General features: G+C 43.5%; 9 protein-coding genes across 9 annotated transcripts; 3 read left to right on the forward strand and 6 right to left on the reverse strand.

Moving 5' to 3' along the window:
• Window positions 1-1,433: 1,433 nt before the first annotated feature.
• O0I10_012807 (uncharacterized protein) lies at window positions 1,434-3,025 on the reverse strand (the record flags this gene model as incomplete). Its single annotated transcript, XM_058492694.1, has 5 exons — window positions 1,434-1,669; window positions 1,732-1,825; window positions 1,883-2,064; window positions 2,127-2,211; window positions 2,423-3,025. The coding sequence occupies 5 exons, from the start codon at window positions 3,023-3,025 to the stop codon at window positions 1,434-1,436; spliced, it is 1,200 nt and encodes a 399-aa protein (XP_058336532.1).
• A 786-nt stretch (window positions 3,026-3,811) lies between these two features.
• Window positions 3,812-4,598, forward strand: O0I10_012808 (uncharacterized protein; the record flags this gene model as incomplete). The annotated part of the gene is made up of 3 exons (XM_058492695.1): window positions 3,812-3,991; window positions 4,049-4,090; window positions 4,389-4,598. The coding sequence occupies 3 exons, from the start codon at window positions 3,812-3,814 to the stop codon at window positions 4,596-4,598; spliced, it is 432 nt and encodes a 143-aa protein (XP_058336533.1).
• A 342-nt stretch (window positions 4,599-4,940) lies between these two features.
• On the reverse strand, window positions 4,941-5,598 carry O0I10_012809 (uncharacterized protein; the record flags this gene model as incomplete). Its single annotated transcript, XM_058492696.1, has 2 exons — window positions 4,941-5,448; window positions 5,513-5,598. The coding sequence occupies 2 exons, from the start codon at window positions 5,596-5,598 to the stop codon at window positions 4,941-4,943; spliced, it is 594 nt and encodes a 197-aa protein (XP_058336534.1).
• Window positions 5,599-6,659: 1,061 nt separating this feature from the next.
• Window positions 6,660-8,957, reverse strand: O0I10_012810 (uncharacterized protein; the record flags this gene model as incomplete). The annotated part of the gene is made up of 2 exons (XM_058492697.1): window positions 6,660-8,606; window positions 8,664-8,957. 2 exons carry the CDS (start codon window positions 8,955-8,957, stop codon window positions 6,660-6,662), a joined length of 2,241 nt encoding a protein of 746 aa, XP_058336535.1.
• A 362-nt stretch (window positions 8,958-9,319) lies between these two features.
• Window positions 9,320-10,312, forward strand: O0I10_012811 (uncharacterized protein; the record flags this gene model as incomplete). The annotated part of the gene is made up of 5 exons (XM_058492698.1): window positions 9,320-9,466; window positions 9,523-9,663; window positions 9,725-9,958; window positions 10,027-10,071; window positions 10,133-10,312. 5 exons carry the CDS (start codon window positions 9,320-9,322, stop codon window positions 10,310-10,312), a joined length of 747 nt encoding a protein of 248 aa, XP_058336536.1.
• A 1,529-nt stretch (window positions 10,313-11,841) lies between these two features.
• Window positions 11,842-13,960, reverse strand: O0I10_012812 (uncharacterized protein; the record flags this gene model as incomplete). The annotated part of the gene is made up of 4 exons (XM_058492699.1): window positions 11,842-12,899; window positions 12,952-13,162; window positions 13,222-13,634; window positions 13,798-13,960. 4 exons carry the CDS (start codon window positions 13,958-13,960, stop codon window positions 11,842-11,844), a joined length of 1,845 nt encoding a protein of 614 aa, XP_058336537.1.
• Window positions 13,961-14,572: 612 nt separating this feature from the next.
• O0I10_012813 (pyruvate dehydrogenase complex dihydrolipoamide acetyltransferase) lies at window positions 14,573-15,225 on the forward strand (the record flags this gene model as incomplete). The annotated part of the gene is made up of 2 exons (XM_058492700.1): window positions 14,573-14,727; window positions 14,793-15,225. The coding sequence occupies 2 exons, from the start codon at window positions 14,573-14,575 to the stop codon at window positions 15,223-15,225; spliced, it is 588 nt and encodes a 195-aa protein (XP_058336538.1).
• A 2,824-nt stretch (window positions 15,226-18,049) lies between these two features.
• On the reverse strand, window positions 18,050-19,214 carry O0I10_012814 (uncharacterized protein; the record flags this gene model as incomplete). Its single annotated transcript, XM_058492701.1, has 7 exons — window positions 18,050-18,327; window positions 18,389-18,448; window positions 18,510-18,597; window positions 18,662-18,730; window positions 18,787-18,891; window positions 18,948-19,036; window positions 19,109-19,214. The coding sequence occupies 7 exons, from the start codon at window positions 19,212-19,214 to the stop codon at window positions 18,050-18,052; spliced, it is 795 nt and encodes a 264-aa protein (XP_058336539.1).
• A 563-nt stretch (window positions 19,215-19,777) lies between these two features.
• O0I10_012815 (uncharacterized protein) lies at window positions 19,778-20,461 on the reverse strand (the record flags this gene model as incomplete). The annotated part of the gene is made up of 3 exons (XM_058492702.1): window positions 19,778-20,261; window positions 20,324-20,394; window positions 20,453-20,461. The coding sequence occupies 3 exons, from the start codon at window positions 20,459-20,461 to the stop codon at window positions 19,778-19,780; spliced, it is 564 nt and encodes a 187-aa protein (XP_058336540.1).
• Window positions 20,462-21,140: the final 679 nt, after the last annotated feature.

The following is a 21,140-nucleotide window of genomic DNA, read 5'->3' on the forward strand; positions in this document are numbered from 1 at the left end:
AAAAATTTGCGCGTTTGAAAGAGCGCTCTTTTTCTTATAAAACAGAGCCCTTTTCCTCTGAGGCGCAGTATCCTCCTTTCTCTTGCCCGGTAAGTTTTCTATTGTTCATTCATCTCTTGGCACTGTGTACTCATATAAGTTTGTTTTAGAACAAGTTGATTGGAGTGGCCTGCACAGGGGGTTTTTTTCCTCAGCCTTTGCCGCGTAACAAAGCGAGGTTTTTTCCCCCTTCTTCGTTACCCCTCCGCCTGAAAGTATTCATGTTGCGCTGGTCGTGTTCATGGATGCTCTTGGGTCGTAGCATGACTGGATGTTATCCGCTAAGCGTGTTCTGGTCATTGTTGCAGGAGTGGAGTATGTATATGCCTTGCTCCTTGTGAGGTTGGCATGAGAGTTCCTTTACCTCGCAGTTGACAGGGTGTAAGGTTACGCTAGCGCAACAGACGTGAAGCGGTTCCCCTTCTGCAATGAGGAAAGATGAGGCGCCGTCTGCTGGAGTGTTGCGTTATACCAGCAGTTCTGGTTGCCGACCAAAATTATGAAAATGATAATAGTAGTATTAGAAGGGGGTACTAGTAGTATTAGAAGGGGGTACTAGTAGTATTAGAAGGTGTCCCTTAGTAATAGATCACCCACTTTCCCTTGTTTACTGTAGTGAAGATAACAACCTCTTGTATGCTAATAAATCAAACCCTCCACTTGTTCTTATTACAATGTATACTACGTTTATTGCTATCATTGTGTGCTTGCATCTCGATGATCTATGTCTATCTTGGTCATCTTGGTAACCTATGGAGACAGCGTGAATGAAGCCATGGCAACCAATAACGAAGTTGATGGGAACAGGTGTTAACGATCCTGTTGCACGATGAGCACATGGGCATCCAACCTCACCTCACCTCTCGATCAAGAATGCTGACGTGGTTTTCAAGGACACAAGAACAAGAAAGGTGAGGAATGGGAGTACACATCAAGGTTGCAAGGATCCTACTGACATGGAGGCACCGATCAGCAGCACCTTTGATCATGGAATCTCGAGAAGAATGCTGTCAAAAGATATAGTGGCACAGGCCTGCTGATTGTTTCTATGGCGACAAATGTGAAGACGATGGTTGCAAAGTAGGTAGAAGCATTGTTTCTTATCCGCTCGGGCTTTGCTAGCTTATCCTTTTCTTGCTTGCTTGTGGATTATGATTGTACCATAGATGGAATAGAAGTGGGTCCATAATTGGCCTTGTATGCTGATACAATAAAGATGTCCTTGTGCATTGAATTGATCGGGTTTGTGATGAAGGGGACCTCACACAATTGGGATAACCACTAAGGGTAGGTGGGATTAATTTCTCAAACTCATCCATCATGCAATAAAGACATCAGTCACTGGATACAAGTGCGCGAATGGCAAGGACAAGAAAGGAGAACAAGGTTCTATTTTATCGTTCAAGGAATCCAACCGAGAAATTATGCTGAAGTTTCATGACAGGGTTATTTATGGTGCGCATATAGGGTGGTAATATCTGATTCGATTGCTGAAGTGATTTGAGTACAAGCTTGCAGCATGATGCAGGATACATTAGATGGTCAGCTGACTTGTCCTTCTTCCACGCTTGCATATGGTCGTCCACCATTTCATTCGATTGGGTACAATCCAGATAGAGCACTTTCATCACTAATGATTACCAAGCTTCAATCAATGCGAATGCCACATCATGCATGCAAGCTTCAACATACCCTTCTTATCATGGATTTTATCTGATCGCTTTGTCACTTGATCTTCAAACCCCTTGTTGTAGATGATACGCGTATTCCAACTAAACATCCAGAGCTGATAAATGCATTGTGTCAATATCATCCCTTATCTTGTCGACTAAAAACAACATACCAAGAATTGTACTTTGCGATTCTCCCGATCTTGTATGATGAAGCGATAGGTTGCATGGGCTTTGACAGCATCCAGTAAATCAAACGTGAAGAAATCCAGAAAAATCGGCAAGGTGGTCTCCATGGGTATAGGCGAGATACAATACTTGTAGAGCTTCACTCCCAATAATGAAATTGTATTATCTATATCGACACCTTGTGAGTAAACAGGTGGACCGTTGATTGATTACAATCATCATTCTTACCTTCAGCTTTGTCGTATTGACCTTCGCCCAGGGGAGATTGGCATTGTTTGCATTGCACAGGTATCCATTGTCGCGAGATTGTCCACTATTATAGAATACAAGTGTTAGTATCTTGTAATAAGAAATGTGTTTGCTCCTGTAGTAGCCCATGATGAAGACGAGAACTTAATCTTCCACAAGCTGTTTTGTGAAGCATATTGATCTTGGATTTTTGTATCGACCAGATTGGGCATGGACTTTCGCACCACCGGCCTTCTTAAAATCCGTGTGTGGGATAGAGTGGGGATAATGCTTACCTTGTCAGGAGATAAAGTTGACGCTTCATTCATAACGACTGATACTTGTTGTTGATCGTTCTTCAAGTCATCGGGATGGATCAAAAGATAAGTTGTGCCTGCTAATAGCGTTTGAGGCCGTGCAGAGATGGGTTGCATACGAGCGCGATGTTCTTCAGGCTTGGTCTCGTGACAAATCCAGCATTCTACCAACTCGTACCAGTGCTCTGATGGAAGTGCTTTGCATCGAAAACCAGACGTTGTTGCAAGACGCGTGTTGCATGTACGACATGTAAAACCCTGCATCGTTTCCAATTCCTTGACGGGCCACCATACTTTGAGATCATCATCCATAGTATCCATCTTGCTATCGCTGACTGTCATCTTGGCTTCAACGATACTGCCACCACAAGTCGGTGACGCTTGAGGCGTCATGAGCAAAAGACGTGGATCCACATGCAAGTTGTTGGCGTTGAAACTGATCACGGGTACGTTGCCTGCGAATAGAGTATTGTCCTTGAGAGATAGCTGATCCTTGAGATTGACATTGTTGGCATCGACACCGACTACGGCACGGAGCGATTTGATGTTCGCAAGTTCTTCGCAAAAGAAAGCAACAGCCATGTGTTCACCCCCGCATGCAAAATTTGCGTGTCGCCTTGGCTTTAGGTCGCACAAGATATCGGAGGTCATGTCACCATGTTGGATTGCACTGTTGCCTTGACAACTCCACCCTTGCGTGCAGGTTCACCCTATATAGCATTTCATTGTTAGTTGTATGAATAAAGAAACCACAAAACTACCAGCATGTATATCACAGGGATTGTTGTTTGAAACGCCATGATAAAAAGCTAAACCAATCAATCAATGATCTATGATGTATCATCCCCAAAAGACCATTTCTTTGTGATCAAGGGAAATACCCACGCCCACCATGTATACATAAACAACAAGGATGTTGTCTTCCATAATACTCCTCCATCTCTTCTCTTTCTTACATTATACCACTCGTTTTTCTATTGCTGATGCCTCCAAAGCCCAAGTCGATGTGAGTACTATCCTATCGGATATGAACCTTGCAGATTAGAGCTGATTGGCCATGCGTAGTACTACATTGTTATCCTACTTCATTGTCATCAAGATACTTGGCTCTTTTATGAAGGTAAAACATAAACGTATTACTGAATGATGCACTCTCACATTCCTTTTGATGTAGCTTCTCCAAGATGCATCTGCAAAGTTGGATTAGGTGGCACATGCTACTCCAGCCCGCATGGCGTTGATATAATGGCTTCATTAAAAGGCGAAAAAAGCACTCAACGTTGCTGCAGGCCCACGCGGTGTACATGGTGGTTAGTACCTTGGCAAAGTAAAGTAGTTTTGTATGTCCTTTAAGGTCATCTTCCTTACATGTTCTCAACAGCAAGGCCCGGAGCTCCATTATACGCACCATCCAATCATAAACCCGGACCTACATTGGATCGAGAAAACGATGTTGAAGCGCTCGACCTCTTTTCGACAAGCTTTTACCGCTGCAGATCAATCAGAATCACACAAATGCTTCGACCCTCTTGGTGCGCAAGTGCAATGGTACGCTTAATTGTATTCCTTTGATTGTTGATAACATTAACATTGCTATAATCGTAGGTGGAAGAAAGCAAGCATGGCATGATCAAATGGAATGAACACGTACAGGCTGATATCTGGCGCCAAGAAGATCAGCAGGAAAGCATATAGACATAAGGTTGATATGCTTTTTTCATATCTACAGCAAGAATACGGCTGTGCTAAAGCTGTTTGGATGGCGAAGTGACCGACACCAAGCCAGTAGTGAAGATAAGGGTAGCAGACTTTCTCATATCTGGTATGTATGCTTTTGGAACTTACAAGATGCAAGCACTAAATCCACTTTTACAGATCATGGATTGCCCAGATGGATACGTGTGCCGGACATCAAAGATAGGACCACTGAAGTACCCAAGTTCAGTGGAAGAATTTTCTTAAGATCACCCCCCCCTTGATCACTATCATATGCCAAGTACGCAACATGATGAAAGCGACTATCGAAGCTATTGAGTCTGATACGTCCATTATCATACCAACCATCAACTCCTCCTCTACGAGTCCTATTCCGCCATCATTACCTCCTCCAATCAAGTACCAACGAAAACGCAAAATCGCTGAAACAGACTCCTAACTTGTATACATTTACCTCCATCATCCTTTCGGCATACAACCAACACCATTCCCATCATTACTCCCATTCCCATCATTATCAGTAACCTTTTTTTTATCTCGATACAACAAACAAAGACAAAGATACGTCATCATCGTCATCATCATCATAATAAAAGCGCTAATCAATCGAACGAACCGATGTATTGTTATTGCAAATGCATTGAAGAAAAAGAGAAGACTAATGTATGTATACAATGGAAGATTTTTTGACAATATGGAGAATAGAATAAGAAAGGGGAAATCGTGTTGTGTGCGTATGTGTGTGTTGTGTGCCATGAAGAAGAGAAATGAAAGGATGGAATTAGATGTCCATAAGAATATCACCGGATTCATCCATGTATTCATTCAACTCAGCATCCAATCTCGATTGAGCAGTCTTGGGATCCTTCATCATGTAATCATCCAACGACTTGTCGAGATCCGTTGCAGAGAGACGAGTTCGCTTGCCACCACGCTTGGCACCACCACCACGACCACCACGCTTGCTGTTGTTGTTGTTGTTGGCTCCTCCTCCTCGTTTGGTATTCTTGCCACCCTTACCACCACGAGCAGCAGCAGCAGCAGTGGTAGCAGCATTACCTCTATTGCCACCACGTCGAGATGCAGGACCAGTACGTTCAATACCCTTCATAGGAGTGGGACCACCACGCTTGCGAATGGCACCCGATTTGGCAGGCTTGCTGAGTCGGCTCTGAATATCGTTACGACGACTGTTGTTGTTGTTACCGGCACGGATACGTGCAAACACGCTACCACTACGGCTATCTGCAGGTGGGTTTTGCTTCCTGGATTTTTCAAGTTGGCTGAATCTATAATCAAATGGATGATGAGGCTTCATTTCTCTTGATGATGTGACATGATTTGATCGCTTACCTTTCATTCAAACCACCACCACCACTACCACCGACGGTGACAATGCGTCCATTGCTCGAGTAGCTGTTGTTTCTGCGAGGTGCCATGATATATAAATATTCTTTTTTCCCCCAAGAAAAGAAAAAGAAAAAGAGAGAGAGAGAGGTGATGTCAGCAGATCAATTCGTAAACAAATGTGTGTGTGTGTGTCGTTCCAACTGGTCGTTTCCTGTCAGGGAGAGCGAGAGCTAAAAAGTCATGTGCAACGCCATCCACCCAATACACTTTTTCCCCCCTCTTTTGTTTTCATGTTCACTCCCCCATCACGTAGTTGCTGCTGATTCATTCACAATAGTGCTGCTGCTGCTGATGATGTTGTTGAGATTGTTGTAGTTGAGCTGGTCGTTGTTGCTATGATCGTCAATACCCACGTCAAGATGGCCAAGCAAAACCGATACAAAGTCTCCGACATCATGGTGGCAGGATATGCATGCGTAATCCGTTGATAAACAACACTACCGCGTCTTCAGGTGCATATGTGTGTGTGTGTGTGTGTGCGTGTGTGTGTGCGGCAAATGTCCAACCCCATCCATAGGGGAGTCCCCAATAAACATACAATTGCAAAATGACTTTTTTTCCTCTCACTGCTCCAGGAAGCGAAAAGCACGCCTCACATTGTTGGCAGTTGACGGACCAAGAAGGAACTTGAAGAGACAAGGAGTCATCATGAGACTTACAAAGTGCTTGAAAGAGCCAAAGAGTCTTCGAGAGAAAGTGAGAGAGAGAGAGCGTGCAAGTGAGAGAGAGAACGTTCAGTCGAGATAAGCTTGAGAGTTCTTGTAGATGCGTAAACGGTTCTTGAGAACGAGTCGAGATCCAACGATTACAAAGAAAAGACGAGTGAAATGTCGTTGATCAGGAAAAGAGATGAAGTCTTGAGATGAGAGAAGACGAGTAGGAGCAAGGAGGAGTAAAAGAGAACTTGCTGAAAGTGGTTGAGTGAGAAAAAAGAGTAGTAGTAGAAAGAACCAAATGGGCGAACTGCGGCAGCTGCCATTTTATTTATAGCTCCGTGCACCAATCAATTTTGTGTTCTCAACATGGTTTGTAGGGAGGGAGAGAGGGAAATGCATTAAAGGGAGATGATGGGTATACGCAACACACTATTTTACCATTTAATCCTGCTAAAGATCGTAGGAGGCGTGTTGGCATCAGGTTCATATTCTCGTGCCTTGGCCTTGATACCTTCAATGATATCCTTGAGAGCTGCTTTATCCAAATCATCACGCTTGCTAAGGATATCCTCCACGAATGCTAATGGCACATCAGGATAGGCTTGTCTCAGAGAATAATAATCCACAAAGATCATTCGACGGTTGCTTTCCAATAACGTGTGCACCTTATCAATGACATCGAAGCGCTCCTCCAATACTTCCACAGGTCGATACTTTGCGAAAAAGTTGAATGAAAGACGTACATCCTTTTGGATCTTATCCAGACACACATCCATGTGGAATTTGGCACTCTTGTTTCGCATGGCTTCCAAAAACAGCATGATAAAGCGATCCAAAATATCATCCATAAGCTTATTGAATAAAAACTCGTTGAGATGGGCTGCGAAATCCTGGCAGTAATCCTTGAGTGTTTCAATGATGGATGGAATAAGTGGCTGTTCGTACCACCGTGGCGTAAATAGCTCATGGAACACAGGCTTAATATCGTTAAAGGTGACATCCAATAATGCATCTCGTCCACCAGCTGCAATTTGCATGTATCCATCCACTGCCGTTGTGAGCTTTTCTTGCACTTGCGACTTGTATTTACCCTCCACCATAGGCATGATCCGATCCAGAATCTCCTCCGCAAAATCTGCACACTTGATTTGGTCGTTGGACATGGCCATCACATACTCGACAAAGCCTTCAGGTGCTTCATCCGGTTCTTCAAGTTGCTTTCGCTTCTCCGATGCAAGCAATTTCTTCCAAAAACTCTGGGAATCCTTCATCACCTTATGACATTCATTGACCACCAAATACAAGAGCTTGCCCTGGTTGGCATCCGCTGCCACATCGATTTGCTGATTGATGATTTGGAACATGTCGACTGCACCCGACATGCCATATTGTCCATCAGGTGACATATCCGGTGGCTCGTTGCGTTGAACAAAATCACGTGATTCAGCTTGCATCAAATTGGATGTCCATTCGACCAACTTGCTACGCACCAATTTGAGATACTCGTCGACCAGCGACTGCTCCTGACCATCCAATAGCTGTGGCTCAAGTAATTCTTCAGTGACGCCAAGACGTGTGCTCATTGTTGAATAATAGTCGCGTACAAATCGAAGCAGACGAAGGATGGTGCCGGCGTCTAAATCCTGATTGACCATCTCATTCAAAAAGTCGTATGTGTGGCGATGATATTCGAGAACAAAATATGGGTAGATCTTGTATCGCTTTGGAAACTTGGGCACAATCTCGTCGTATACCAATTCAAGATCATTGAAGATGAAATCGGTCGCATCCAATGCTCCACACCAATCCTCACTTTCCCTGTACGGTGCCAGCCGCTCGGTAAATCGTTCCAAAAGAGATTGATGAAGCTGCTCAAAGAATTGCACACGATAGGATTTGATAGTACGAGGATTCCCTTCAGCCAATCTCCATCCTTTGGTTCCTTGAAGATCTTGATGACTGGTTTGTGCTTGTCGTGCAGCCAACGCTTTTTCATCCGCCGTCTCCTCAGCTTCAATGATCTTGACCAACTTGACAATGGTCGGACCACAATCACGTTCCACCAACGGGATCAAGTTGCGTGTCAACTCCCAAAGATACTGAGTAAAGTCATCCGATAACACATCCAATCGTCGAAAGTATGTCTTGAGCGTAATAATCACGTCGTGTGGTGAATCTCGTGCTTGGTGCATTGTCTTGTCACGGAATTCCTCGAGCTTGAATAGCTGATAATGCACATGCAATAAAGGTCCATCGTACATGAAAATGTCTTGCTGCATAGGTGCAAACATGTCCTCAAGGTCCTTGAGTCGCTGATACAATTCTTGAAGCGCCTGCACCTTTTGATACGTGGCGACAAAGTTCTGGTGAATACGTGATATCTATTGCCATCCTATTAGCATCTCGTGTTCTTGTGTTTTCCAGTGGCCTTTTTATACCTTGGCAATGCGAGGAAAGTCCCCAATCATACTTTGAGCTTCACGGCAAAGGCGATCGATAAGCTGCATGTTGTCCTTGATTTTGTTGCTGCTTTCCCGAGAAAGTGTCAGTGTCTCCAAACCACCTTGCACATTGTCGAGTTGGGTCTGCACACCGGTGTTGAGCTGAGCATCGATGGTGGCCTTTTCTTTTGCAATCTTGCGAGTCAATGCGCCGACTTTGGTGTTGAGATCATCTGGATGCTTTAATATATCGGCCAATTTGGCGACTGCCACTTCGCGAGCATCTTCCATCGTCGTTTGTGAAAGGGTTAAAGAAATGAAGGGCTGTTGCCCAAATTGGGGGGTTGCGGCATTTCAACTTTTGGTGTGTAGCATCATCGTGCCTCGTGGTGGAATTGACTACTCGACAATGGATGGCGCCATCATCATATGTACACACGTATCCATGGAGACGACATTGATATTTAATGCCAAAACGTCAGCTTGCATCTCTATGGCGTTGGTAAATGATGGGATAGATGAAATTAGCACATGATGACTTGAACCCCTTTGTCCCCTTGTGCATGAATCAAGACAATGAAATTGAATTGCCCATAGTCGTATAAAGCAACCCAATAAACTTTTTTCTCTTCCATTCTCTAGACGTAACAAGAATGCATATACCAGATTACTCACTACAAAACATCACCCTATTCTTCACAGCAATCATTGGTGACGGTATTGTCGTTCTACGAGAGCTCAAGCCAACTACTAGGCTAGGTTATTCCAAGTTTGCATCCAACAACAACACCATATGGAAGGTAGGAATAACATTATTTGCTATATACTGCTTCTTACTCACTTACATATGGGATAGATACCATCGCGTTGGGGAATGCTTCTTATCTACATGCCATCCGCTCTTCTATTCCTTGTTCTTCTTACATTGTCTTCAGCAAAGGGTCACGTCTGGATCACCGTACTTTTAAACGCCTTTCATTATATGAAGCGTATATATGTAGGTCAATGCAGTTATCGCTGTCATCATTCATACATAGCAACTAAACGTTTTATTCAAGGAGGTCCTTTTTCTACACAAGTATTCGGGTAGCGCCTTGATAAAGGACGTCTTGTTGATCTCGACTTGTTATGCAGTGCATGCCATGGGATTGGTTTATTTGACTGCTCGTGTGCCAGTGGATCACATTGTGCGAAAGCAAGTCACCTTTGGAGCAACATTCTTTATCGTTGGAGAGATCATGAACCATTACCATCATCGTATTCTTGCTGGACTTCGAAAAGAGAAAGATGATGTGAGGTATAAGGTGAGTATCCTTGACGCTTGATGTATGCATGTCCTCAATGATGTCCCTACTACTAGGTACCTGAACAAGGACTCTTCCCATGGTTATGGTGTCCACATTATGTAAGTATAAAGGAGCTGGATGCCCCTGTCAATATCACTCATCAAATTGCCTCCATGATAGCTTGGTGAAATCATTGCCTTTATCGCCATGGGATTTGTGTCTCAAAATGGGATGACGTTTGTTCTACAGTTGGGATCCGCTGCTTACCTTGCTGTTCGTGCACATAATACGAAGGCCTGGTATGAATCAAAGTTTCCTCATGCAGCAACAAGAGCCGCCTTGATACCTGGTATTCTTTAGAGCTTGATAATAATCCAACTACTGTGTATATTGATGATAGTGATTAATACGACAAAATCTTGATTATTGATGGAAGGTTCCTGTCATTTGTCTTCGTTGTATAGCTGGAGGTCACACCACCTTACTAGTAATTTCCATAAAGCTTCATTTCGGTGATCAGATCACTTGGGTAGTAAGTTCCACCTATGATAGCTCGTATGGAATTTCTTTCGAGCTAACCATGGCGTCGCTAAGAGGCCAAAAGTGTTCAGTGCATCCGAAAGTATATTGTATGTGTTGCAGTGCAATGAAGCATGAGGCCAAAGCTGCTTTTCTTGTGTCATAAGGTCCCCCAGCATGATTTTGGCTTACAGCAAAGAATGACCATCGAGATGTCTCGGTTCTCAGGCTTGAGTTCTTGTTCGATGGATAGATGCTTTCAAGTGCGCTGAACGTTTCTTTGTGGCGTACCATCGATGATTGCCGTGCATGTGAACAACAATCTTGATACGTAGTACAGCAACATAGGTAATTCTTAGTAGTGGAAATGATGTATGATGATTGATTGTGCCCATGATATCTTTATGCATTCTTTAAGGGGGTTACTGGTGCTGCGACCTAATTACATAGCATGTAAAATGATTCTATATATCTGTTGCCGATATTGGACCAAAGAGTATTATGAAATGAGAAGTTTATTATTATATATTGGTCGACAAGAAAGAAAAGGTGCTTGATAGATGATCCAAGATAAGATTGTTCATGTGTTGCTTCGCAAATCCATATACAAGTGAACGTTTGTCGCCATAAGTTTGTTGCTGATAAATCGCCTTGGAATTCTTCCACAAGCCGTTGGTAGTTCCCTCCAAAGCAGTTGTCCAGTACGCGCCATTAGTAAGACATTTACTTATATGCTTAATCGAATCATTACCTTGTATATCCTTTTGGTTGGAACCCAAGGCAAGTGCACTTTGAACTACTAGGTCGCCATCCCAATATTCCTCCCCTGCATCCTGACACCTCATTCGTCTATAGCCCTGTGTCCTTCCCCATAACATAAAAGCTATCACGAAGGGGTGGCTCTCACTGGACAGACCGAACAGGCATATGAGATGGCTTATGGAGTTGACGATCGCAGCTTCGTAAGAGACCAGGATGTGAAAGTTGACTTTTGCTTTCATCGGAGTTTTGTGGTTGCTATGTGACGCATGCAGAAAATGATTGGTTGGCACCCACCCAAGTAATGCGTGATTTACGCATCTCATATCCAACGGTAGAACAAAGCTATATGCTGCTTATTCACTTACGTATGAAACAGATGCCTTAGTGTTGCGTAATGCTTCTTATCTACATGCCATTTGCTCTTCTATTCCTTGCTCTTCTTACCTCGCCTTCAGCAAAAGGTCACGATTGGATCACCGTACTTTTAAACGTCTTTCATGCTGTTCGTGCACATAATACATACGAAGGCCTGGTATCTTTTAGAGCTTGATAACATCCAACAACACTATGTTTATTAATAATGATAGTAACAATACGACAAGTCTTGATTATAAGCGGGGTGTTGCAGTGTTGAGCGAAAAAGAGATGGAGGAACCAATAGCAGCGGCCATTGCAGCAGTGATACCAATCGTCGTATATTTCACTTGCTGTGGGGTATCAACAACAGTAGTCAATGTGCGCCTTAATACATGCTCAGTGGGTCCGCGTAAGAAAATGTATAGGATCACCCAGTAGACTGCGCCCTTGTATGCGAATGACATGCGAAACATGCGTCGTGCCCACCGAACAATCTTGTGCTCAATACTGTGTATCCTCATACGGAAGGGAGCAAGAGCGTAGGCTGATTGAGGATCATCAGCTGGTAGCAAGTGTGGAAAATGAGGCGTGTGTCGTTCAATTAAAGCCAAATCATCGTGTTCTTTGTGTTCTGTTTTGGCGTCGATGCTATGTTGGATATTATCTTCATGCTGCTGCTGTTGTTGTTGTTTTTGTTGTACCAAAGCAAGTTGAGCTGCAAGTAAAAATCCATCAATACCACTGTTGCTCTTGTTCTTTGTTGGATGGCTACTGAATAATGCTGCAATGGTAATATGAGGATGCTGATCATCGTGATCGCTTTTGATAAATGATGTCAAGAAAGCAGCGCCCATGTGTAATCCAGTCCAATAGTAAACGTTATATTGATGCGTTGATGGAAGAGTTGCTGGTGACCACGCTGTCATCTCTCCTCGCTGTTGAATAGGTACAGGCTCTGGTGTATGCTGAATGATGATGTTTTGTTGTGGAGGCGCTGGTGCAGCTGGTGATGGGGGTATCGATGGAGATGATATTGGTTGCTGTGGAGATGTTGAGATGGGCGTCATACTTCCGGGTGTTGCATATGCACTGGATATACTTTGTGTGTCGTAAAATGATTCATTGACATCGAAAAAGGTATCAGATGATAGCGTGGATGATATGGAAGAACGTCGTAATGATAAGGGTGGTGATGCTGGTGGTGATATCGTTGATTCAACCAATGCTTCTGCTGTTGATCCCATTCCATATTTCTCCAATGCTATGTCATTGTCTATGCTCCATATATAATCATCGGTCCCTCCCAATTCTATCCATGGATGATTAATAACGAAAGCCAATGACAAGCAAGATCCACTTACCTCTTAATAAATTTTCTTGTGGAACCACCTCTAGAATCTCCTTGACACCAGGGAAGCTAATACGGCTGCGTGCTTCATCGCTTAGCAGGTACTTGATCATTTGCCATAGGCCTTGATACATCCATCCAAAGTTCATGACGTAAATAGAACCCACAAAGTCCGGGAATCGTTTCTCCATCAGCTCTATCATGGCCTTGATCAATTGGGCATCCTATAATTCAACCATCCATAAGCATCATTATACTGAGATACATAGCAGCATGCACTTACAATAGGGATAAAGGGAGATTTAGCCATGTCAATAATGACCACCATTTGAGATACCAGTGCACATGATATACCCTCTTGCTCTCTTTGTCGCGTAATGTCGAGCATCAACCTTCTTGCCATTTCCATGATGAGACATGCATAGGGTCGTATTAGATCCGTGAGACTGGTCGTCGATGATTTTGGCATTTGTGGGAAATAACGCATACGCACCATGACTATGGGTCGACCAAGACGATCTTGCTTATGGAAGAAAGCAAATCCACCACTTGTCTCGCTGTAAAAGTTGCCTGCACTCGAAATGTAGGACATGTCGGCAATACTTTGATCTCGACGCCATTGTACTGTATCCAAGAGCCATTCATAAGCACGTTCAACGTTGTAATCGGCCTCTTTCAAGAATCGAAAAATGGTTACTAGGAAAATAATATGAGCACGTGAATTGCGAAGAAGATCGTCCTCTCCTGGAAGGAAGCATGATGATGATGGTTCCCATCCATCCGTTTGCTGTTTATGTATATTCCCCAACCAAAACTCTAAAACCCCAGTTGCTTTGCAAATCAATACAAATGTATTTACCATGATCTCGAACAAAGTCTTTTGCATGTGCTAGCTCAATGGGTGACATGTCGAGTAATTCGACGTCGCGTAAAAGCCGATCGGCGACATGTTGAATGACCTGAGAGTATTCAATGTATTGAGAGTTGAGTAACACTGTTTTTTCTTGTAAGAGTGATAGCATCGAGATAGGAAGAAAAAAAGAACAACAGGTTTGGATGTAAACGGAGAAGAGGATGTGAGTCTTTACCCCCGCTCCACTTGCTGTCTCCCATATCGTTCGTCCCCTACTGCTGCATTGTTCTTGTGCAACACAACAATGCACCATCTGCTCCTAAATCGGAGCATTAAGCTCTTGACAGCTACCCTTGCAAGCTCCTTTTTAGGCCTTCCCCATCGCTTGCACCACGCTGATCCCAATCCATGGTAACCAACATAGAATGTCCTCCAGGCAATAGAGTGTATCACTCATCACGCCTTGCCTTAGCTCGAAATTGGTGGAGAACTCCATGCCAAAATCGAAGGATCCATACATCTTTATCAAGCTGCTATGTAGCTGTGGGGTCTACCAAAAGCGTGATGTCGTTTTGAGTTTAGTAGTAAGGGACTTGTTATTGGCATCACTTGAATGAAGGCTGCGATGATGGTGTTTTCTCCTCACCACTGATAATATAGATACGAAAACATTTGTCCGGCGCTGACCTGCTTTCCGACCTCTATAGTAAATCCCACATTGCACCCTCCCATTTAAGATTTCATAATGAAGCATGCTTTTATACAGACAAAGTCGATCAGCATGTCCCAGATCACTAAGCTTCGTGAGGTCCTTAACAAGGCTGGTGATGGTAGCTACAAGCTCTCCGTCAATGACTTTATTATCAAGGCTTCCGCTCTCAGCTTGAAGCAAGTGCCTGAAGTCAACGCTGCATGGCAAGGCGACATTATCAGACAGTGAGTATTTTAAGGAATGGAGGGAAAAAATCAACATGCTGATGATGAATGTATGTGTCATTTAGATACAACAATGCCGATATTTCTATTGCTGTTGCCACCCCTACCGGTTCGCTTACTCCCATTGTTACCGGTGTTGAGGGCCGTGGATTGTCTGATATTTCCAACACTGTCAAGGATATGGCTGCTCGTGCACGCAACGGCAAGCTTGCTCCTCATGAATACCAAGGTGGCAGCTTTAGCATTTCCAACCTTGGTATGTACGGCGTGAAGCACTTTACTGCCATCATCAACCCTCCTATGGCATGCAACCTCGCTATTGGTGCTACCACTCAAAAGGTGGTTCCTGATGCTACCAAGGAAAAGGGTCTTGCTGTTCGCAATGTTATGGAAGTCTCTCTTTCCAGTGACCACCGTGTCGTTGATGGCGCTGTTGCAGCAACCTGGTTGAAGGCTTTCAAGGGCTTCATGGAGAACCCTCTCAAGATGCTCCTCTAAACACATACATCCAATACCATGTCAACTACAACAACACCCATCCTACCACGCCTACTATCTCCCATCCTCCTCCTCCTCCAACAACAACAAAACAATCTAGAGCCGTTCACACCCCAGGATTAATGTAGATCGAATCATTTTGCTTTAGCCTGTTGCAACATTGGGTATTTACGATACTACGTTGCTCTTAATAAAGTAACATCTTATTACATATGATGATGATGATGATTCGATGGCGATTTCTTGATATCGATGTAATTGGATCTTGGCTGCATACAGGATTCGAAGTTGCAAACACACACACACGTATAGAGTTGAATCAGGATAGTTGACAGGTTTCACAAAGGACGATGATAGTAGCTTCCATGCAATAGCTTGAAGTGCGATAGCTGGATGCACCACTCATTCAGGATGAAAGCATCAAGGTCAAGTTGACAATGGATACCCCTTTTTCCACATGCTGTATTTATCCAATTCCTTCCGTCCAATGCCCCAAACCAATATTCAAATCCAAATCCATATCCATAAGGAGACGTATGTATTGAGGCGAGTTGCTACACGTAAATAAAGCTGTTTCTATGTAATGGTTATCTGCTGTTCACGTAGAAAAAGGCTGCAGGAAAGGTTGCTGCAAGTAAAGAACGCTGCTTGAGACAATGGAGTAAGGCATCGCTAACAGCAACTACTGGTATGAATGCTGTTACATTCGGTTGCGGCCAAGGATAGTGCAAGACGTTGCGTTGTATCAAGAAAGGCGAGTGTTGGTAGTCAATCTCTTGCTTCGTCATTCTTTGTGGCAGCCCAATCACGTTGTGATATGTATCATGCATTGCGAGAGTTGGCTGTATTGTTGCATACTTGATAATGGGTATCAATAGCCGTCAGATATGGTATACTCCACGCCAACCGTTACGCCCTATGATTCACGATATTAATTATCATTCCTTGATCAACAGATCCATCCATACTCTTCTATACCTTGATGTGGGTGACTCATGATACAAATATCCTGTAGTGATGTGCTGTTGGATATGGCGCGTGTCTTGGGTGGATGAAGAGGTGATGGTAATGATTACATGCAATGGATGTTGTGTGATGGATAAAGCTGAACAACATGCTGCTGTAATATTACGCAAGGAAGACATCCCCTAGAAGTGGCTGCTCGTTGTCACCAAGCTTGCAAAAGAACCCGAGCGCCTGTTTCTTTGCATGTTCGCTGCTCGACGCGTAAAGATTTAGTGCAAGGTGTCCATGTACGTGCTGTCATCGTTTGAGAATAAATCGTAGCGAAGAAGTTGCTGTGGATGTCATTGTCCAGTGGAGTGAAATGCAGTTGAAGAGAAAGAAGAGTAGACGTGAAAGGGATACCCAAATTTTGCTCTGCCCAACTTGCCTTTTTCACAGCCTGATGCAGAACACTATTGTAATCACGTGATAAAATGGTATGATCAAAAGCAACCCTTCAACATTGATTGATTGCAAAGAAAGCCTCGCTCCATGGTATTATCTTGACGTATGCTGTAGATTATCCGTCATCTTCCCCACATCAAAGTATAGCTATTAGAGTACTGCTAGTGAAGCTCATGAATGCGTAATAAATATATAAATGATAAGGTGGCAAATTAGCTTCCATGGAAACCCATGTACTGACAAGGATGGCCACGCGAAGGCTTTGCCGTCACCCTCTCCCCTGCGGTGCACCAAGCCGGATAATGGGGGCTGCCATTGTAAACAACAGCATCTTCTATAGGTGCTGCTCGAGCCAACATGTTCGGTCTGATAAAAGGATAGCATCCCACGCCCACAGAGGCCGACCCATAAGAGCGAAAAGCAATACATGATCCCATATCTACCACAAGGCCACTGAGTAACAGTCTAACTTCCAACGGCTAAGGCAGTAATCCTCAAATGCAATTGATAGGGCCATGATAGGGCTGACCACACTGTCGTAAATGAATCATAGCTGCCAACGATGCTTCACGCAAAAGAGTAAAGCACCATCCCGTTCTACCCATAGCAAATAAACATCCGCCATATCAGTAGTAGCTGCCATCAAGCGACCTTCTTGGGTAGGCGTCATCAGAGAGACACATCATGCACTGCAACAAATAAATCCGGTCTTGATGAAAAGCATACGCGAGAAGCCAAGAGAATGTCCAAGGTATCCATACAAGTACTTGAGGAATGAGATCCGCCATGGCACCGATAAAAACATTGCTCTGAAGATCCACCGATAAAGAGACGACTTGCAGGTAGCTGATTTCCAAAACCATGGAAACGGTATCCTTGACAACCCCAACTATAAGATAGAGATCGCTTGCTTGCTTCTGAGACACTCACCCAAATTCAAATGTTGATCTTCGTCTTCCAACTCAATAGGATTCTCCATTGACAGTTGTAAGGAGAGACTTTGATGGCACCAAAGAGCATGCGAAATTACAGCTTGATGGAATGATGGGCCTATAAAACTGCATATCACTAATTTATCTTTGAGGTAATGGTAACAATACTTAGCCAGTGTCATATGAGAATCCACAATGTTTGATGCTACCCAGTAATCAGAATACATTTCCTTGCTGTAGAGATGCCGACACAGTCACCAATCCTGATAGCCGTTTCTCCAAGCGATACTTGATGAAAATGCCACGAGAGATGGATACACCTTGACAGCACCAAAAGGACACGTAACATTGTTGTTTGTTGCTGATGTGATACATAAGATACGTGCGGTGAAGAGGGCTCTTGAAATCAATTGGCCAATAACGAGAACACCAGAGGATCAAATAAATGTTGTTGACACTAAAGATGTGGGCTCTGTGGCTCATTATTGCTTCTTGCTTGTGGCTGATATGATCCACCGATAACAGGCATGCGTAGCAGGATATCCATTGAAAGGGTTGTCAACAACTAGGACCACAATAAGACGAGATAAAACTTGGCGACACCAAAAGGTATAGAACTTGTTGCCTTGCCGCTGCAGATGCAAATAAAAGGTAGTGTCCAATAGGTGGTACAGTAACGAAAACCATCGAACGATGTAATAAGGCAAGCTGACACTGAAGGATGCTATAGACGTTGCTCTTTGACCCTGGCATGATTCGCCTATAAACGATGCACGGTAAACACTTTCCCGAACACATAGAACGATACTTAGCAATGATACCTGCATCCATGAATATTCCAAAGGACCAAAATACAAGTAGCTTGCTGAATAGCCCGCATGCTATAATAAAAGAGGGGGTTGGTTGGGATTGGAGCCAAAAAACGGATCATCCACTATTTACCAATGAAAGCCATATGAATAAAACCTTGTCGACATCCAATGATAGCTGCATCCATCAAGAATCCAAAGGGAACAAGACAAGTAGCTCGCTGAATAACCCACATGAAAGAGGGCGTTAGTAGGCATTGAAAGAAAGAATGAATCATTATTTACCAATGCCAGCTTCATGTATGAAAATCCCAAAGAACCAGAATACAAGTAGCTTGTCGAATAGTCCGCATACTATAATAAAAGGGGAGGTTGGTTGGGGTTGTAGCAAAAGACGGATCATCATTTACCAATGATTGCCATATGCATGTCAACATGTTGGCATCCAATGACAGCTGCATCCATAGCAATCCCAATGCACCAGAAGACAAGTAGCTTCCTGAATATCCCATATACTATAATAAAAGAGGAGGTTAGCAGGCGTTGAAGAGGAGAACGGATCACTATTTACCAATGATAGCCATACGCACGAAAACATGTCGACATTCAATGATAGCTGCATCCATGAAAATCCCAAAGGACCAAGAGACAAGTAGCTTCCTGAATATCCCATATACTATAATAAAAGAGGAGGTTAGCAGGCGTTGAAGAAGAGAACGGATCATAACTTACCAATGATAGCCATATGCACGAAAACATGTCGACATCCAATGACAGCTGCATCCATGAAAATCCCAAAGAACCAGAATACAAGTAGCTTGCTGAATAGCCCGCACATTATAATAAAAGAAGATGTTGGTAGGCATTGTAGAAGAGAACGGATCACCATTTACCAATGATAGCCATATGCACGAAAACATGTCGACATTCAATGACAGCTTCATCCATGAAAATTCCAAAGGACCAGAAGACAAGTAGCTTGCTGAATAACCCACATACTACAGTGAAAGAGAAGGTTGGTAAGCGTGGAAAAGATGAACGGATCATAACTTACCAATGATAGCCATATGCATGAAATCCTGCTGATATCCAAATCAAGCCTATGCTTTGCAATCGTCCGCTTGTTGATAAGGCCCGCTACGGTGGTACTCGGCTTGAAAGCCATGGAACGATACCTTATGGGCATATGCAGTGAGAAGGTTGAGTAATACTTATACCACCAGAGATAGCATACTTACATGATGCCGAAGAGCCCTTACAAAGAGAGACAACGAGACAATCCTTGCTGCCCAAGACCACATGAAAATCGAGAAAGCATTGTGCATCGAAAAGCCCAAACCAGATCCTAGCTGCGGAGTGACGTACATATGGCTAAAGAGCGATCTGAATGGCAATCGTTTTTCATTGGAAATCGAATGCAGCTTGACGATGAATGCCTTGAGGAGATGCATAAATGACCTTGGTAACACCAAAGATGTCAACGCGGACTCTCATCGCTTGTTGATGACATGATCCATCCATAAGACACGTATAGTTGTAAAGATCCATCAAAGGAATCGCCAATAACCAGAACCACCAAGAGATAGAAAGCTTGCTGATATCAAAGATATACAAGTTGTTCCTTGTTGCTGATGTGATCAATCGATAAGAGACCTTCATTTCAGGATGCCCACCGAATTGCCGATAACGAGAAGAACCAGATGATGGGATAAAGCTTGATATGACACCAACGATATGGATGCTGTTGATTGTTGCTGATACAATCCACTCATAAAAGACGTTCATTGGCTGACATTCTCCAGAGAAATCGCCCGTTGCTTGGTAACCAACCACCCGAGACGCAATAAAGGTTGACACCACCAAAGACATAAACACTTCCCCATGGCTGACATGATTCACCTATAAAAGATGGACCATAAACAATTGTCCAAACTCATCCAACAATACTTAGCAATCATAGCTGTGATCTTGTAAACTCCAAAGCACCAAAAGACAAGCAGCTCTCTGCAATGGTCCCTCTAAATAATGGTAGGCGTTTCAGCAAAGGTCTCCAAAAAGCATGAGAGTCATACATACCTGAACCATGGTGATCACAAGGAATTGCAACCAAATACACCATCCGAAGGCAATACAATAATCAACCTGCAGCGTCAAGGTATGCCACCATATGTACCATACTCTCATTGGATCCTGAAATTGGCATCATAAGAGATATCCACCTTCTCTCTGTAGGCAAGGAAATCAATAGCCGTACTTGGATGGAGGCCGTGTGCACAGCGGATGCCTTTTCAAATTGGCCTTGCCATCGCATCTTGAGTCACACTGTTTCCGGGCCAAAATTCCCCAGGAGAGCATAGTACTATACAATGACATCCTCGACGTGCTGATTGATCAAAATAGTATCGCCGAAAGAGGCTCTGCCACTGTATGGCGTTTGGTAAGTCCACTTGAATCCAACCAATCCCATCATAATGAACATCTTACCTTGTGGTATTTCTCAATAGCATCATTGTCTCAAATAAAGCCGTATTTCCATGTCATCCATATTGTCTTGCTGCTGTTTCGCTTGTAAGTCTCGTTAATTAGCAGGTTTCGCTTTGTAGATCCAATACCACACATACCATTGAGCCAACGTACAGCGTTCTTGCTTTGATATCAATGTCTTGTTGCTGCCAGAGGTACCATCATCCAACATGTTCAACCTACCATAAACGCAATGTGAGATAACAAGTAAAACCAACCCACACGCATTTGTTGTCACCAT

Source organism: Lichtheimia ornata (assembly GCF_029851405.1).
Source record: "Lichtheimia ornata isolate CBS 291.66 chromosome Unknown scaffold00162, whole genome shotgun sequence".
NCBI classification, from domain to species: Eukaryota; Fungi; Mucoromycota; class Mucoromycetes; order Mucorales; family Lichtheimiaceae; genus Lichtheimia; species Lichtheimia ornata.